Below are 19,837 nucleotides of genomic sequence, written 5' to 3'. Positions count from 1 at the left end.
ATCTGCCTATTTCTAAATATACACATTTATTGGCTAATTTAATATATTAGCTTTAAAGCTCAGGTGAGCAGTTGTCTGTAATAACATCTAAATGTATTTTATTTAGTTGACTAGATTCTCACAGAAAACACAAATACTTGATAGGGTATTAAAAAGACAGGGTTCAGGTAATATTGTTGTGATAATCATGACATAAATGTACATCATGTCTTATAGAATCACAGAAATTAGTGATAAATAATATTGGTTGACTCTGTTTTCTACCATCTGTTTTCTGGTCTCACCTCTTTCCCTGAGGCCCGCCTCCCCCCTTTGCTCCTCTTCCATCCCCCCCACCCCCACTGGGTTGGGAGGGACTCACCTGCGGAGCCGGGGCTGGGAGCTGCAGCCACCCAACACAGGTAGGAGGTGACCCCATCTGAGTAGGGGCTGGCGCAGATGATGACCTGGCACCTCCCCCACCCTCAATAACAGGACTTTAGTTGTCCAGTCAGTAGTACTGGATGGACACTGTCAGGTCCCCTTTGGTTGAAAACCAGGCACCTGGCCACTCTATTACAGAATCTATTGCTAGTCAGAGGGGAGGCAGCACAGTGGATAGATCATTGGACTGGGATTCAAGAGACCTGAATCCTTGCTCTACCATTAACCTGCTCTGTGACCCTGGGATCTCACTTTACCTGTCTCTGCCTTTGTTCACCTTCCCACCCTGTGTCTACTTGTCTGTTTAGGCCTCAATCATGCAAAAGCTTGAAAACTCACAGTGCATAAAATTCAGCAGATGTTTTGTGGAATCAGGGTCTTTGCAGAATTTCGACCCTGACTGTAAACGTTTTGAACTAGGGACAGTTCCTCATTGCACTTTTGTGCTGTATATAGTGCAGGGGACCCAATCTTCATTGGGCCCTCTAGGTGTTACACTAATACATATAATAAATGGATAGACTGCTTCCTTCTTGCTGCCTGAGAGCATGTGGTGCACTTATCTTCCTCTTGCACACATGCCAATTAACAGAGCTAGTTGGCTAGTGCACTGGGGTTGTGGGGGGAACGAAGAAGTTCAGAGACAGCAAGTGCTTCCCAGGCAGGGCTGTACTGTACAGGCACGATTAGTTTCTGTATTTGGCATCTGAATGTTTCCTCCCCTCCATCACTCCATTCTCTTATGGGCACTAGGGAAGTGTATGCTGCACTAGCAGCTCCACCATCCTTAGAAGGGGTCCAGCCTACACCTTTGATGGGTTAGTAATGCTAGCCAGGAGGTTAGAGCCATGGCTATACCCCTCACCCAGATTGTGGCTGCCTTAGGTGCAAGTTCCTTGAGCTGTCTCCCCATATCCTTGCACACCAAGAAGAGCCAGACATCATCTGACAGCAGAAAATATATTAACTTGAGTGGCTTTGAATCTTTATTCAAAGGCATTTAAGAGGTACATTCCATGAGAACTGTTGATTTTTTACAATAGAGCAGCATATCACTAAATTTCTTTTAGAGCATCAGATTAGGTGGCTTTTTTCTGTCAGATCTCTTCAATCTGCATATCAAGTGGTTGCTTGTTAGCCATTCTGAGAAGTGCTTTCTGTGCATCTCTGTGCCTTTGGGAACATCTCTGCACTCCTTTTGTTACGCCTGGAGAAATGAAAGCGAATATTTCCAATAATTCTATGGAGGCTGAGCTTTCATCTGCTCTGCTTAGATCCTTCAGAACCAGTTTTGGCTTAATACTGTGTTTGCTGAGACAACCAGTCTGTAATACTACTAGAGGAATACGTTTTCAGAACTGCTAATGATTGTGTGTTTTTCAGCTGATTATGAGCTCACGCAACTACAAGAAAAGCTGAGAGAGACTGAGGAGGCTATGGAAAAATTAATCAATAGAGTAGGACCTCATTGTGACAGGTATGTTTTATATTACAGGAATTTAAAGAAGAACTCCTTTCTGTTTAGGGTAAATAAATTAAACTTTCTCTTGGAAGAATCTTTTTATCAAAATGTAAATCTCTTGTATATGTTAAAATAGTAATTATGTTTCTACTTCATAATGTTGACACAATATTTTGCTCTATTTTTTTCACATTTTTCTTTTCAAGTTCTATATTCAATTATTTTTTGCAATGTCCGTTTCCTTAAGGGGGACACCCGTGCCCCATTGTACGTACTATGTAATTTGGAAGATAAAGACAGACATGTCTAAACATAAAAATTGTCTTAGGCCCCAAAGCAAAAAAAGCCAGTGAGTTTACCCAAGATGACTACTTCATTTTCTGTTAGCTTCTAGTGTTCTGGATCTTTTTATAAAACACTAATGCGGTTATACTTTATATAGATGCCTTTATGAATCTCTGTAAAATGTTTCCTTAGAGGCAAGGCTGCATATTAATCTGCTCCAGTAAGCAATTTCCACCACTTTAACTTGCAAACCCACTTGGTTAGCAAATATGAAAAAAGGAACTTTGCTTAATTCATATTTTTAAATTTGTTTTTTTCTTTGATAATTTGCTCACTAATATTTGGTGTAAAACTTATTAACATATACCCTGTTTAAAATTATTTTGAACTAATGATTCCATATTCCTTAAAAAGCTGAATTATTTTAAGACACTCCAAGAAATATGATTTGTATTTGGCTGTAATGTGAAAGTTGAATACAGCGAGATTTTGTTACAAATTTTACAAAATTACAAATAAATGGTATGGGCCATTTTTAATCTGCTCCCATTTCCTTTTGATTTGAAATGTATACTCTTTACATCCAGAATGAAAAATCTTAACCCTTTTCTAATTTTGTTTCTAATTGTTTATATGTTATTTTTAAGGGCTTGATCCAGTGTCTGGTGAAGTTAATGGGAGACCAGATTGAAATTTTGAAAACCTCCTAAACTGGAGTTTGAAACTGGAAGTTTTGTTTTGGCCTTTGTAAAAATAGGGTTGATTTTGTAAAATTTGTTTCTGGATTCAAATATTGATGTCCCCTAGGTCCCATCTGCACAAATCTCTGGGTTGATCAGTAAAGTGCAATGCTTCTGGCAGATCTGGCTTGATGTGAATAATTAAACATGAGAGAGGCCTGATTTCTTGGAAGACAGGATTTGGGAGGTAACTAGGTCAGCAGGCTGAAAATGGAAGGTTTGTGCTAAGATAAGTGACTGGGTCAGTAAACTAGAAGACAGAATGTTTGAGCTAGCTAAGACAAGGGGGAACACCCAGCAAACCATTTACTAAGAACAAAATAATGGACAATAGAACTAGGATCAGAAAAATAAGGTAAAGATTAAAGTAAATCATGGACAGTGCAGGCTGTACGGGGATTGTTCACTCACAGAAACCGAAGACTTAAGGGAGTAAGGATTTTTTTATACATATTAACAGAGGGAAGTAAAGAGATCTGGGAAGGAAGAAGCACAAGTACATGGCAATAGAACAATGTCTAAACCAAGAAACAGATGACATTAGTTACATAATATATACCTGTAGATAGACACATCTGATTAAGAGCTTCATGAATCATAAAGCTTTGAAACAATCTCAAAATTCTCAGTCTTCTGTCTTGAACAAATGTAATCCTTTCCCGGTTTGTGAATTCAGACATGCTGTCATTATTTATTATAGCATCCGGTTAGGATCGGGAGTTTCTTAACATTTAGCTTATGTGCTGGTTTCAATTTCCTAGCATAGACCTCCTGGCCACTGCAAAATCTCCTTGTGGAATCTACTCATCTAGATTGGTCAGACCTTTGAGATGCTGATGATGGAAAACAAAGATTTCTGGGTGTGTAGGGCTGTTATCTGATGTTCTTCCAGGCTCTTACTAGAATGTTTTAATATGGGGACATGGTTGCAATATGTGCAAAATCTTTCCATATGCATTCCCACAAATATTTAAACCATATGCCATATTCTGTTCAATGTACAGTATATCTTCAATGTACAGTATATCTTAAAATTTTTTTGCTAAATTTCTTTTTGAGATGTTTTATTCATAGAGTTTCTACTCAAGAGATGTTGTTTGGTATCAAAATGACCAGCATATGTTAATCCACAAAATAATACTTCACAAGTATCCTTGAATCTAGCTTTAGTTCTCAGAAAGGACAGTTTAAAACACTCATTAACTTACCCTGTTGTGCCTTACCAAGAGGTTTAGCAGCACATGCAGTATATTGTGCAAGAACTTAAAGTGCAGTTTAACTCTGAAAAGTGATTTTCATATCAAATTTGCTTAGGTTACAATTAAAAATTTTTCTAAGTGCTCATCCGACAAACTCAGCCTGGGATCTGAAGGTCAAGCTAGGGTCTTTCAGGCTACTGCATCATTACCAGTAGGAAAGGTTCTATAGGTCAAATGCTGCCCCTGTGCAACCTCATTGGCCTCATGTTATAGTCCCAAACCTATTGGTTTCAGTGGGATTGTACAAGTGTAGCTGGGAAAATCTGCATACATTGAACTGCTGGCCCTACAATTGGAACGTAGTTAAATATTCTGATGCACAAACCAGCAAAGAATCCATCTGTCTTTCCTAAAGCAGCATGGCTGTGCAGGAATGAGTATAGCAAAAAGTAAAATCTTCCTTTTTGCTCTGAAGTAAACAGGTCTGACTGACACAGGGAGCAGCTATGCAGGATAAGAAACTGCATTTGCTAGTTACTTTTCATAGTGAAGCTGTATTTTCATTTAACATAGCTTTGCCATTTAAATTTGCTTTAGTCTTATAGTTTTGTTTCTTTTGTTTAATTATAGTTAGCAAAGAGAATGTAAAAAATGGTATCTTGTCATTCAGCATATCTGCTCCAGTGGGCTCACTTTTCAGACCTGAATGTCTGACTCTAACAGCTAAGGACCCACCTGAGTGGAGCCACAAGATGCCCAAATATTTATTTGATACACACATGCTAAGTCAGGGGTCAGCAACCTTTCAGAAGTGGTATGCCAAGTCTTCATTTATTCACTCTAATTTAAGGTTTTGCATGCCAGTAATACATTTTAACATTTTTAGAAGATCTCCTTCTATAATATGTAACTAAACTATTGTTGTATGTAAAGTAAATAAAATTTTTAAAATGTTTAAGAAACTTAATTTAAAATTAAATTAAAATGCAGAGCCCCCCGGACCGGTGGCCAGGACCTGGGCAGTGTGAGTGCCACTGAAAATCAGCTCGTTTTGCCTACCTCTGTGCTAAGTGATGGCTTGAGTTTCCCTAACATTACATTTGGGTTCTCATTTCAGAACCCAGCTTTCAAACATCTAATTTTCTCTTCAACAGTGCAGAGTCAATGCAACTAAAGAGGTGGATTTTATTCTGGCTTGTGCATCAATGAAATTGTCAGCTAATGTTCAGCCGCAAAAATCTTTATTTCTGATGATTAAGTAGGAGGTAGAGATGACCAACTTCATTGTAAGGTACAAAAAGTCACATTAACAGAGCTGGCAATTAGAAAAACCATCTATTTACCACAAACTGAACAAATGTGCAGTGGAAATTGAGAGGGAATAAATATAGAACTCCAAGGAGCCATTTTTACAATCTCTCTTCTGTCTATAGCTGTGTTTTAATGGTGCTATTTTGAAAGGATGAAGGCCAGGAGCTCCATATTGAAGTGTATGAGACCCCAGGTTAGAGCACAGATTTTCATAGCAATCATGATAGCTCCTTAGGAACTGTTATGAGTTCAGTGTAAGTATGTAAAAACATTGCTGTACCTGCCAATGAGCGTTCTGGGATTCCCCAATGCAGTATGTGCTTCATTGACATGATACATTGTAATAGATCTTTTGGAGCTACAAGCATGCGCAGCAAGAACAAACACCTGCCGCTCTCTGAAACGATCATTTCTGCCAGGGCAAACAGTCTGTCGCCTCCTCTTCCACAGTGCCGAGGCATTCAGTGTCTCCTATGTGAAAGTCTTCCTGTGCAGAAGACCATCACGTAGCTTATGCAACATTTAAGTTTCATTTCAGTCCTAGTTTGAGGGCTGTGGTGAGATGTAAATAGTGCATAAGGACTTGTGCTGCCCCTCTGCATCATGATGAATTTCACAGTCTGAGCAAGACATTTAAAGCCACACTGTAGAACCTTACTCAGGAGTTTCAAATACAAGTAGTATAGAGTGCTGAACACCTCTTACTAGACTTTCCCTTGTGCTAAGGCCCTGCCTCAGATTCACGTAGGCTCTCAGTGCCTGGCGGCTGTCTCAAGGTGCTGTTTCTTCAGTTTACATATTTTTTGTCTCTGGAAAAGGGGGATTGTGCTGGCAGTTCTATTTCATCCATAGCCCAGGGTAGACAACTGACAAAACCCATTTCATATAGTATGATACATAACATTCATCTCAAATACATGTCTTCAAATTCCACAACTGCACACTTCAGATATTTATCACTTCTGATCTTAGAACCAGACCAATTTTATGGAGCGAATTCTGCCATCAGAGTTCAGTGGAACCCAGAGGTGGAGTTTGGCCCTATCTGATTTATAGCATGATGGTATAATTTTATCAAACAAGGCTTGCCAAGTCCATAAAGACTTGCCCTTTGGAAGTTCCCTACTATCTGGCGGAACTGCCTATTGTTGGTTAATATAATTGGAGCTAATAACGTTCCAGTTCCATTGCTAAAATCCAAGTAAAAATGAGAAAGTAGCAAGATCATGAAATCCATCAGCTCTGTAAACAACCTGTTTTCTAGTGTCAGACTTTGTGGAGAATTTCAACTGTAGTAGGAATTTGAGTGACGTACAGGTGTCTTCTGCCAGTAAGAGTGTGTACCCGAGGTGGGGGACAGTGAAGAAAAAATATAGCCTGTTCTCAAGCATCCATTTGGCCCATATTTGGAAGCTCTCAATTGATGGTTGCAGCTCTTATCTTTCCCAGAGCAGATATACCAGAGTGGAAGTTGTGTGCAGAGGAAGGAAGCTGCAGAGAGAGCCCTGCATCTCCAATTGTGTGCTGTTTCAGGAGCGGCACCCTGTTAGGTTTGATATTCCTCTTACAGGAACACTTAAAAATAAGATCTTTTGTTACTCACAGGGCCAAATTTTGATCTCAGTCACTGTGATGCTACCCAGCGGTACCCACGGTTGTGTGGCACCTTGCTACCATCTGCCCCCATAGTGAGAGGGATCCCTGTCTACGCCTGCTAGGGGTCAACTCCCTACTCTCCCAGTCACAGGCAACACAAGCACTCCCCTCTCAACCCATGCAGGCTTGCTGTCCCGTATGCAGGCGAGCATATAGCATGTGCATACGCCAAGCCCTGAGTCCAGCATCCTGCTGCAGTGGCCAGCTCCTGTTCCACTGGACACTCCCAGAGGAACAGTACTCCACAGCTTAATGCACAGCATTTCAATTTGTTTATTGAAAAAGCAAATGTAAGTTTATTTAACAAAGAATAGAGGGTCATATGATAGCAAATAGAAATACTGGAGGGAAGGGTTATGCAGTAGAACCTCAGAGTTATGAGCACCTCAGGAATGGAGGTTGTTCATATCTCTGAAACGTTTATTATCACAGGGGTAGCCGTGTTAGTCTGGATCTGTAAAGAGCGACAAAGAGTCCTGTGGTACCTTATAGACTAACAGATGTATTGGAGCATAAGCTTTCATGAGTAATACCCACTTCGTCAGATGCATGCCATGAAATGTTTGAAACTCTGAACAAAACCCTGTGGTTGTTCTTTCATAAGTTTACTACTAAACATTGACTTAATGCAGCTTTGAAACTCTACTATGCAGAAGGAAAAGGTTGCTTTTAACCATTTTAATTTAAATGAAACAAGTACAGAAACAGTTTGCTTACCATGTCAAATCTTTTTTAAACTTTCCCTTTATATTTAGTAGCTGACATTTAACACATCACTGTCCTGTATTTGGTTTTGTTTTGTTTTGTTTTGTTTTGTTTGGGTTTTTTTTGGGAGTGTCTCTGCTGCTGCCTAATTGTGTACTCCTGGTTCCAAATGAGGTGTGTGGTTTATAACTCTGGTGTTTGTAACTGTGGTTCTACTGCATAGCAAATAAAATCATAGCACATATTCTACAGCCTAAACTCAACTCACACAATGCCCTCTTAGCGAATAAGGTACTGCTTCCCCCTCCTTCCCCCCCCGTACTCGCTCTCACAGCATTTTTCAGCCAGGATAGCTGAGCACCTTCTTTCATGAAGCCAAGTCCTGTGGCAACTTGTTTCACCTTGATGAAGGATAAGTAGGTGTTCATTTGCACCTCAGATGGACGTCCAAAAGTTCATTGTCTTTGCTCCGACACAGGATAAACCCTGTTTTTTTCCCCACAAATCTATTAATATTTTGCTCAGACTGTAAATGAGCCTCCATTGTGAACCATACAGTACTCAATTTGCATAAGCATCTTTCCTCACTGCCTAACAGGAGGGTGAGGCTCACCTTTGGGTGACTTTCCTTAACTCTCAGCCCTAGATAACATATCTTTGGCGAACTAGAATGTAGATCCTAGACCCAGGGGATCTCTGTACCCTTATGCACCCTAGCTGGGACAAAGAGGTTCCTGCGTTACGGTCATACAGTTTAAATTCAGAGTACCTCAAATGAAATCAGTGGGCTTACTCTGGATTTACACTTGTGTAACTGAGAACAGCATCTGCCCCTGATCCCTAACCACTCTGACAGTTTTACCAGAGGCACAATTCTAATTTCACACTGCTTTTGTGCTAGCATAACTCCATTGACTACAGTGGAGTGATTCCTGATTTACACCAGCGTAAATTATATCAGAAGCAAGCCAATCATTTTAAAATCACAGCTGTGTTGTATGTTTATCTGTTTTTAGAAAGACAGTAACAAAAATAGTTTGCTCAGACCAAGTGTTTCTCTGTTTATGGCATTTAATCAGCATGGGAGAAACTGACGACCGAAACAATGAATCACTTGGTTTCAGCCAATGGGTGGAAATATGAACAGCCTGCTGCCTGAATATTTATTTTTTGCCTGACCAGACTGAGATTACTGTACAATGAGTAGTTATAGCAAAGAGCTCGTATTCACTGGATAATAAAATATATCAATAAATGCTGTGAAATGATATGCCTGTAGAGACTATACTTTTGACTTAATCCTAAAATAACCTCATTTCTCTCACCCCTATTCAAATCCAGATGCCCCCGTTAAGGTTAAACTCAAAAACACCCTAATTTTTCCTCTCTCCCTCCTGCCCCATAGAGCTATCCTGCCTTTGCTGTTTGATGATGACATTATGTTGATGGCCAACTGACTTAATGACGGCTGCCAGGCTGCAAATAAAATACTTTAACTTGCCAATGAGAATCCAGTATTGACAAAGCAACAATTAAGGAGCTTCTTGAGCAGCTGCCCACGCTGTCAATGAGGAGTCTTGGTGGGGTGCTACACACACTGTGTCATATGTCATTTGAGATTTAGTGTAGATCCTGAATGAAGCAGCATGACAGGATATGCATTTCCCTGTCGTTTCTCAACCAAGGATCTGCCAAGTCTCATTTATCCGTTTAAAAAGAGCCTATAGAATTACCATGCTGCATTCTCCACTAACCAAGCACCTTCATAACTCTAGTTTACGTATGGCATCCTCCTGCTTGTTGTGACCCTCCTATCGTACACACATATTAAATACTGATGATATTGCCGTCCAGACTCATTCAGGAATGGTGTTTGATGTTTCTAGCAGGGCCCAAAATGTTACAACAGACCAGGAAAAGAGATTACTCCAGCAGCTCCGAGAGATCACTAGGGTCATGAAGGAAGGTAAACTCATAGATGGCATCTCCCCAGAGAAGGAAGCTGAAGACGCTCCTTATATGGAGGATTGGGAAGGTAAATGTGGGCTTTTATTTCTTCTTTACTGTCATCTGCACTACGTTGTTTTGCCAGAACTGGAATATTTCCCCCCAGATGCAAACAGACTCCTGCACAATTGTTTCATTTCTTTTCAGAAAGGTGGCCTCCAAGACTTTCCAATTATATTAATGAGCAAATGGGTTTTGAACTATCCAGCATTTCACATTGCCTGGATAACACAGTATCTGCTGCCAGAATTGGCAGATGAGCTTGAGTACACACCATTTGCTACTTTGTCTTGGCTGACATAGATTTATTTCTGTGCTTTTCTTAATTTGGCCAGGTTTTATTTTCTTCAGCGTAATATCACAGAAATAAGAACCAATATATTTTGCCTTATTTACTTAATTTTGGTTTTGTTTCATTGCTTGCTCTGATATTGTAAAGGTAATTGGAGATGTTAACTCCAGGAGTTCTGTCTTTCTAAAATTCTGCTGTTTAAACGCATTTTGATTTCTCATTGTTGTAAGTGTTCTATGATTGTGTTTTTAAAACACCCTGCTGGTGTTATTAACTTGTTGAATTCTAAAGGCTTCCCCCCTCCTCCCGTAGACTTAATGTTTTTGCCATTTAGGAAGCTTTCAGAATCGTTCAAAACATAAATGGTAGCCTCAAGCTCTGCTTTCTTAGTCTAGTTCTTCATGCATTTTTTAGAAAATGAAATAAACAAAAGCACTTGGTTTTATCTAGTTATCCAGCTTTGTAAAGGACGTTGTTTAATTCTATATCTGAGGTCTTCAAAACATGTCTTAGCGAGGCCCTGAGGTATTCAGAAATGTATTTACTTAAAGAGCTATGGCCATATTTTCAAAATATCATCACCTGGCTTCTCCCATAGCTCTCACTCTAACCCCAGTGGTGGGTGTGGAGCGCTTTTGAAAATGGGAGTTTTGCCATTGACTTCAAAGGGGCCAGGATCTCACCCCATCCCCAACAAGCTTGGGATGGTATTAATTTGAGTTAGCTTTACTTTAGGGACCCTCAGCAGAGTAAAAACTAAGTGTTGCTCTCATAAGACTTTAACATTCTTATGAGAAACTAAATTCATTGAACAGATTTGGCAACATGGTTTTTGTATCAGGATGGTCTATTCCTTTTAAAATTGGATTTAATATTTTAAGGTGCATGTCACTTTTGTTCCTAAGGTTATCCAGAAGAGACCTATCCTGTTTATGACAATTCTGATTGCTTCAAGCATAGACAGGACACAATCCTTGTGGATTACCCTGATCTGAACGAGCCCTCTGCTGAAGAGATAGCTGAAAGAATGGAGGTTATGGAAGATGAGGATTATTTGTGTAGTGAAACTTTACTGTCTGATCTCACTACAGAGTGTGAAAGCCATGATATGGGACAGAAAAAGGCCCAGCAGATCAGCTTCAGTGACCAAGGTGGTGTCCTCAATCACAGCCATAACTTTGAGAAGTGCTACTATTGCCACTATGAAGAGGCTGATCCTGCTGTCATAGCAGAGAATGCTGGGTTCCATGCTGACAGCTGCAGTGAGGCTGAAGACACAGCCCAAGATGATCTCTTCATGGATTCTGACAGCGAAAATGCAGGACTGAAAAGCCAAAAAGCCAATGATCCAGATGCAGTAGGCATGCTGAGAAAGCGAAACACAAAGGGACTTGAGTAATGGGAACCACCACATGTGGCTATAGCAAGATTCCTCAAACTCTCACACCTGCGTTCTTTGTTCTTGACCACATTTATCTTCTCGGTTGCCAGTTCTTGGCACTATTTATTTCCAGTCTCTTGGCCATGATCGTTCCACCATCACCTGAACTGGAAGCTAATGGCCCTCTTTAAATTACTCCATTATTACCTCCAGCACTTGCTTGCTAGAGGCTGCTATGAACGGGAACAGACGATGATTCTGTTCCAATATCCACACTCTGTATTTATTTAATCCTGTGTGATTACTGCCTCTGAATAACCACCTCTTCCTCTGAAATGTTAGCTGCACTATAGTGTCCTGCCTTGCCAGTATTAGGAATGGACTTCCTGCCCCCAACTGTCCAGAGCCTACCTGCTGACTTTGACTGCTATCAGTTATGAACACAAGACCATTTGCATCAGATTATTTAGGAAGATGGAGAGGACAGTGTTAAGTTTTGTAGTTTCTCTTTTGTTCTGAAGCAGATGGTAATTATCTCCTAGCCTAACCAGCAAGGAGATTTGCAGGCAAGAGACAACATGAATGACCAACTCCTTTTTCAACCACATGGCTGTCACAGTAATTAATTAATATATATGGCACAACAGAATATGCATTCCTTGACCACTGGGGCACTCTTGGCCAAGTGCCTGCATGCACTTAAGAAATGAAACAGTGTCTCAGGGCTGTACATGTTCATGTGGCTGATTGCCTTTAGCATGTGGCTCCTTAATTTAAACCCCTCACAAAGTGTATGCTAAGATTTACATTGTACATTATTTATGATAGCTTCCTACTGGGAAAATAGCCCACAGAGGAACAAAAAGGGAAAAATCATAGCGAAAACATTGTAAACTCTTTTCTTCTTCTATTTGGAATATATTCATTTTTAAATGCATTCATTGTAAAGTGTTGTGGACTCTTTAGGACCCCGGCTTGCTCTGTCTATGCCTTGAATAGCTTGATTATGTGTCCAAGCAACATTTAGCATGGCCCTCACTCAAGAGAGACTGAAGGGAAGGTGGCTTTTACCCCCGCCATAACTTGGAGCAGGCTAAGGGTTGCTTAACTAACTGCGGCGCTAGAGCTCCTGCTAGGCCCTGTTCAGCTGGGTGGGGATTGCTGGCGCACAAGGCATGCCAGTCACCCCACACCTGGCCTCTGCACAGCCCCAAGCCCATCCCCTATGCCAAGAGTGGGTCGCATAGCACCAGTCACTTGGAACATGTGGATGCCGCTTCACCAATGGAGCAGCTTTGTGCTGCTACGGAAGGGTTGGATTTTTTCCTCACCTCTGTTTAATGACGTGTTAAGCTGGAGCAGTAATGGCAGGTACCAGAACAGAAGTTGTTTCATGCACCCTGCCCAATACTACTGTCATATGCATGCAAACAAATGCTCTAAGGAGCTGCTGGGTCTCTTGTTCGCCTACATGCAACCCAGCTACTGAAAAGGACACTGTTCTCAGTGGCAAGACATCATGCCACTTCATTTAGGAAATATGTTCCCGCCCTTTACAAGCAGCCTTTCTTCTCCATGTAGCTCCTGGTCAGTGCTTGTAAAATACTTTATTCGCTGTACTAACACTTGTATGAGAAGCAAATACTCCACTGGAGGGAGTGGCAGTCGGCGGGAGGGGAGGTGGGTGGGTGGACTGTGGACACTTCTGACTGTTAACAGAAGTCTTCATATATTACTCCTGGGGGAATTCTGCGCCAGCGCATGAGCACATATGTCTCATGCCATGCTTCCCCCCCTTCCCCATCCCGCAAAATAACTTCTGCTCGATAGTTGCTGCAGTTCCACCTTTCGCCCACCAGGCACTGTTGCACTAGAGCAGAGTAGCCACGTCCAGCCAGCCCCAGCCTAGGGAAGAGAATGAACCTGCCTTCTTCCTCATGCAGGTCAGAAGACAGGGCTTCAGGCAGAATGGGGCTGCTGAGGGGGGGGTCACAGACATGGGTTCATAAGGGGTAATGGGAGAGAACAGCTTGTGGCAGGGTCTGAATGAGTGTGGAGGCTGAGGGCCAGGGATGGGGGTGAAGTAGGGTTGCAACCTTTCTAGTGGCACAAAACCATCTCTACACTGAGGCTCTGCCCCCCGCCCCACTCCAGCCCCCTTCCACTGTCGCTCACTCTCCCCCACCCTCACTTGCTTATTTTCACTGGGCTAGGGTGAGGGCGCTGGCGATGAGGGGTTCGGGGTGTGGGAGTTGGCTCCAAGGTGAGGCAGGAGTTTGGGGTACAGGCGGGAGCTCCAGGCTCGGGCCAAGTGGTCCAGCTTGCAGGAGGGGTACCGGGCTGAGACCACAGGTTGGGATGTGGGATGGGGTATGGACTCCAGGGTAGGGCCAGAAATGAGGGGTTCAGAGGTTGGGGGCAGTTTGAGGTGTGAGCTTCAGGAAGGAGTTTGCATGCAGGATGGGCTTATGGCTGGGGCAGGGGGTTAGGGTGTGTGTGTGTGGAGGGGGTCAAGGCTGGGGCAGGGGTGCAGTGGGGGTGAGAGCTCTGGGTAGGTCTGGCCTGCAAGAGGTGACTAGGGCTGGGACCGAGGGGTTCAGCATACAGGAGGGTGGACGGACACATGGGGATCGGGGGGAGGTGTGCAGGGCCACATGGGGGGGTGGCTGAGTGGGGGCAGAAAGACATATGGGGGGATTGGGTGTCTGAGTGAGGGTGGAGGGACACATCAGGACAGAGACTGATGGGCCTGACTGAATGGGAGAGGCTAGGTGTGAGCCAGGAGCTGCCTGGGCAAAGCTCCTGAACACCCCGCCCCCAAAAAAACCCAAAAACCTGTTTCATATTTTTCCCACTCACCAACAACTCTCCAAGTTCACAGCCAGGCTCCTTCCCAGCAATTACTTCCCTCTCCTTCAGGTCCTCCCTGACTCCGTCAGCATTTGCACTGTTTCTGAGGGGTGCAGACAACAGTTCTGTAGTGTAGTTTAAATGATTATTACTCAGAGCTCTGTATTAATATGTCTTGTAAGGCATCTATTTGTCAAAAAAAAAAATCCTGCATCTTTTTTGTCGTCTGTATTGGCACAGAGAGAGTTGCTGAGGGGTACTTAAATTACCAAAACAATGAAAACTGGTGTGATTATATTGTGTTATTTTTGACAAATAAACTATGCAGAATTTTAAAATATTGTGTGCAGAGTTTTTAATTTTTTGGCACAGAATTCCTCCAGGAGTAATCTATTTGACTAAACAGGATTATCACCCACAGTCATTGTTTTGTAGAATTGATGTAGCACACAGTGCATTTTAATCTGTTGCAGGAGCCCAAATGGTATCATGACGAACATCTGGGTTCATGGAAACTAGAGGTTAGGAAATTCTAATGTCTGCAGAGGTATGCTTCTGCCATTCAGTGTCCTACTGTTTATAAATACATCGCTGTGCAATTAAAAAGGGCTTTGTTTTTATTTGTTTGCTATATATCTCAAAACAAATGTAAATTGACTAAAAGTGCCATTGACTAAAGAAAGAACAATTATGTGAGCAACACTGTGTAAGTGTATCATACTATCACGTAGCATGTCAGAATGTTTTTGTTGCCATAAAGAGCTTTTAACTTGCTAGTACAACCAGCAAATGTCTACATGTCTGTGTCCTATACCGTATAGATTACATACACAATGTGGAAGGCAGGGTATAAACCTAAGTTTTTGATGGCCACTTTAATGAGGACTGGTAAAGACACCCTTAATAATTCCTTAGTATCTCAAACGTGCCAATAAAATCTTTTTACCATGCTACTATGTGATGTATGTATATTTGGGTATTTGTACAGCAAAATTATCACAGAGGGTTTTTTGTTTTCTTTTTCATTTAAGACACATTGGTACTATTTTCATATCCAGTTCTCCATAAAGCTTGGCTTACCACCAGACCTCAAAGGAAGAGAAATAACTGATGAAATATTGAAATCTCTTTTTAAAAAACCTAAAACAATATTTCAGAACTTCATTGAGTCGGCCCAAAGCCCAACTAAGGCAATAGTGAATCCCTGGCCAGTGACACATTTGAGGTCTGATAACTTGGGCTCTACCATGGCTGAAAACAAAAGTTACTTGTGGAAAGGGTTCTCACTTTTTAAATATTCCTAGCCCTAACAGCTCATGAGATACTAGACTTGGTCCAGGACTGATCATCACAGATGAATGTAGATATGATGGGAAATAGCAAATGTCGAGGGATAGAAAAGTAAACAACATGACAGTTGTTTTTCTATTTTCTTCATAGAGTTGACAGATGGTTGAAAATGCTTAGAGCATTAGTAGGAGGCCTAGCAGAGACGGAGGACTAGGCATGATAAGTACAATTTATCCCAAGCCTTGGCCTATTTTGAGCTGCAGTTTCACTGGTATAGAAATACAGGGAATGAAGGGAGTAGTGCCGATGTTGCTTAATAGAGAGTTCTTGAGAATCTATGGGGTCTGCTTTAGATCCAAACACAGATCTTTTTCTTTTTGACATTGCCCTGCCAAGCTGTTGTTCTGAAACAAGATTAGGTAACTGCTCAGAACCACTATACAAATACAAAGGCAGCGATTAAGGCTAACGTGCTAATTGAGAAGTTATTAGCAAGTGAGTAGCCAACATAGGGCTATGTGGGGGACAGATCGTTTTCAGATAAAGGTAATTCAGATAACTGGAATTATACTGGACTTGTACATATATAAACTGTATTTAAATTAAATGTATTTAAGGGGATGTAATTTTTTATATAGGTGCCAGGTTGACTGTCTTGGAAAGTGAAGTCCATTTTAGGTACCAAACAGGTAGAGTTAAAGATTATGCCAGAGAGAAGCTGGAAAAGTCAGCACATAAAGAACTGATGGGAGTGATCTATTCCTCCAATGGGAAATAACAGAACTATTATGGCATGGATAGTATGTGAGTGTGGACAGATAATGAACTGCCTAAAGGGCACCATATTTTCTGAGTGTGACATAAACAACACATGAAGTTTAATAGCTATATTAAGGCTGCATTCACTCCTTGGTCTTTGTGCAAACCTCCCTTTGACATCAATGGAAAGTCTGTTGTGGACTGTAGGGAGTATATGTACTTGATAGTCCAGCCCCAGACTGCAGTTAAAAATGCTCTCTCTCTCCTCTGAATTAGTCTGATAGCCTTCCTTCTACAGACAGGTCTTAAACTAAATAATATGCTTCTACCTCAACTAACTTATTTTTGTTTACATTAATTTACCTTTGTTCCTCTTCTAGATAAGTATATATTTATATAAGCATCTAAAAATAGGGTCTTATAATGGAAAGCTTTGGGCAGCCTTAATTATTGGCATCACTATCGGCACTGCCTCTAATTGCTAGTAGGGACAGCTCCACGTTTTGGAGACATGCTTATCTGGATCCAGATCAGAACTTCAGAGACTGAGTGCCGACCTCTATAACTGGCCAAGCCAAAATCCCAGATCCAGTCACCCTCAAACTTGGGATTGCAGTAAAACTTTGATAGCTCTGGCACAGTCCAGGCACGATCACAGTGATTTTCCAATGCTATGGGGGTCATTGAAAGCAAGCATCACTATTCTGTACTGATATACAAGCATCCGCATTACCCATGCCCGCAATTTAAAGCAATACACAGCTTGTTAAAAGTAAACTAAGTATCGAGCGTCTTGCTTAAGTGAAACTTTTTGTTCCAATAAAATTATATATACCAGAAATAGTTAAGTGTAGGGGGTACCTTGAATACCACTGCCGACGATTACAGGCATAACAAGCAGACTACAAAACGATGTCTGGACTACCAGATCAGTGCTGGGTACATAGAATGCTAAAAATGGAACTAGCGAGGTGACATTTGGGTAGCAGTTAGTAATTTTCCACCTGCATCACTCATTGACACCCATTAAGTAAGTCCCATTGTTGGGTTTTTTTTCTTTTTCAGTTTAATGGCATGTTGTAAAAAGTACAACATAAGCTTAGGCCATAGGACCCAGTACAATCTGATTCTCTGTTAAGTACTACTTTACCCAAACAAGACAATCAGTCCTTTCCGACTGCCCTCATCTCTCTCTCTGTTCAACAACAAGCAAGACACCAGGTAAGATTTAAAAAATGGTTAATTTCTCTGTCTGTTATTTTAGCACTGACCCATTTTAAGTTGCATATACACAGAAGCGAATCACAGACAAATACCATAGCTGTGGTATCAGCAAAGACCAAATCTTTTATTTAATGGTTAAGATATTAGAACTGGGGAAGACGAGTATTGGCAATCAGCTAAACGTCGCTTTTGTTCCACCACAAAAGTGCCTTGTGGGGTGTATGTGGTGAGAGAGAGAGAGACTGTAGTAATACTTACAAAGTATCAGTATTTAGTTTATCTTCTACACCCAGAGTCTTTAGTCCCATTTCCCCGTAAGTTCACTGACCTCTCTAGTGAGTTCCAAGTTTCCTAGAGACGCAGGCCCCACCTACGCCCATCTCCCCAGACTCAGTAACTTTTCCCCAAGATGATTGCCTTTCCTCCTACCCCTCTCTGGGGCTTTTTCCCCCTGGCATTCCTTCAGCCTGCCTCCCAAGCATCTTGGGTGTTACTGCCTCTTCCCTGGCTGATCTTGATCCTGACACCTCCTGTTCTCAGCAGCCTTTGAGATGAGTGGTTACTTGGAGTCAGCTGCTTGGTTTTTTTTACTCTCTCCCTGCCCAACCATGTGGCAGTTCAAACTGCCACACATGTAGTTAACGTAATATATTGGTCATGGTGCTTTATTTGAGATGTTGAATTTTATATTCTAATTTTTCTATTTTATTTATTTCAGTTTAACGAATGATTTATTTGATTTTTCATTTTCATTTTATACAAAAGGTTCAACAAATGTAGGGTCAGCAGGCATCAAGCACTCCCACACCGCAAGCCTGACTCTGAAGTTCCCATCATAGGCTGCCTGATCCCATCTCTCTCATGCGTGCACCAGAGTGCTCTCTGCAGAGGGCTGAAAGTGTGAGGCCCTGGTCAGGAGAAACAGTCAGTCTATCCCCTCAGGAGAGCAGCCAAGGTGATCCCAGTCAGACATGCAATAGAAAGGGCAACAGTAAATCAGGCCTCTTTCAGGCCTGAAAACTTCCCTATGGCCAGTTACGACCTCTAGAGGTCATTCTCTCCTTCACCTGGGGAGAGGAGGGAAGAGCTTTTGCACCTTGTGCAAGAGTTTCAAGTCCTTGTGTTCACAGTGTGTAAGATACAGCTGAGTACAAACTTGCAGTGCTGCAAGTGGCTACAGCTCCACTGAAGTCAGTGAGCTTAGAGCCAAGCTGAATTGGGCCCATTCCAATTTATGAGGGTTGTATTTGCTTGAAACATGAAAATTCATTGACAAACACGGTGGGGAGCCCATTCTGTTTATGCTGAACTAGTTCTCGAGCTACTACTGTGCAGGTAGTTTCAGAAGAGACTCCCTACCTTTTTTAAAAAAGGTCATATTTGTTTGAAACAATTCAAGTTTAATTTTTCTGCAGATGTTTTGTATCAACAAACACTGAAATCTCTACAACATACACAATGTAATTGTGAAAATACCAAATTAGTTCTTACACATACTGATAAATACATTTGCTCCAGAATACCAAAGAGTTTCTTTAAAAATTTACTTCAGAAAAGCACATTTTTGCAGATTTATCTAAAACTCCATACAGTTCTGAACAAAAATAAGATGCCTGACCACTCAAAACAGGATAAGACAGTCTTGTGCAAATAGACACATCACATTCTAGGCATTCTGAAAAAGAGTATGACTGGTTAAATACTTGTTCTTAAGATTAACCCAGAAACTTTTCCAATTCTGAACATTTCCCCATTTTTGATCCTCACTTTTAAAGGAAATCGAGACAGTAACATAGTCAAATTTTACTGTATAATCATTGGTTTGTTTTAGGAAAGGCACAGTGATGAATTAGAAAATGTTTACTGTGGGAAAAGAATCTTTTAGCAAACTTTGTACGTTCCCTTTAGAGGAACAACAAAAACAAAACAAACATGTAGCATCTACAGTTTCTACTTTCTGGAAGTTTAAGTAAACAGAAATCAGAAACAAAGATTAATCTTCCTTAACAGAGCCAAATAATACCCAACAAATCCTAAAAAGGTTAGTTTATACCTAATATCATTGTCATTAGCTGGATCACACTAGTGCTTGGAAGCATTACTTTAGTTTAAGCAGTCAATATAAACTTGGACTTTTGGAAAATGACTGATTTCTGAGATCTAGCTTTAATAAGCATGTCCTGCATTCAAAAAAGTCCTTTAATAAAATTATAATTTTTCTGCTCCCCCGGTTCATGTTTATAAGAATCTATT

At 41.2% G+C, this 19,837-nt stretch overlaps 1 protein-coding gene across 3 annotated transcripts in view; it reads left to right on the top strand.

Annotated features, from left to right (window-relative positions):
* RIC3 (RIC3 acetylcholine receptor chaperone) overlaps positions 1 to 13,411 on the top strand; it is a 30,285-nt gene extending 16,874 nt beyond the window's left edge. The window contains exons 4-6 of one of the 3 annotated variants that reach the window (XM_032785306.2): positions 1,807 to 1,900; positions 9,671 to 9,816; positions 10,986 to 13,411. In XM_032785306.2, coding sequence (XP_032641197.1) covers positions 1,807 to 1,900; positions 9,671 to 9,816; positions 10,986 to 11,479 — 734 coding nt within the window. In that variant the 3' untranslated portion in view covers positions 11,480 to 13,411. Of the gene's footprint in view, positions 1 to 1,806; positions 1,901 to 9,667; positions 9,817 to 10,985 lie in introns of all 3 variants that reach the window. The other 2 variants (XM_032785305.2, XM_032785308.2) reach the window with 2 other exon arrangements.
* The last annotated feature ends 6,426 nt before the right edge of the window (positions 13,412 to 19,837 follow it).

The sequence above is a fragment of the Chelonoidis abingdonii genome, chromosome 4, assembly GCF_003597395.2.
Source record: "Chelonoidis abingdonii isolate Lonesome George chromosome 4, CheloAbing_2.0, whole genome shotgun sequence".
In the NCBI taxonomy this organism is placed as follows: domain Eukaryota; kingdom Metazoa; phylum Chordata; order Testudines; family Testudinidae; genus Chelonoidis; species Chelonoidis abingdonii.
This window is presented reverse-complemented; position numbering and strand designations above follow the sequence as displayed.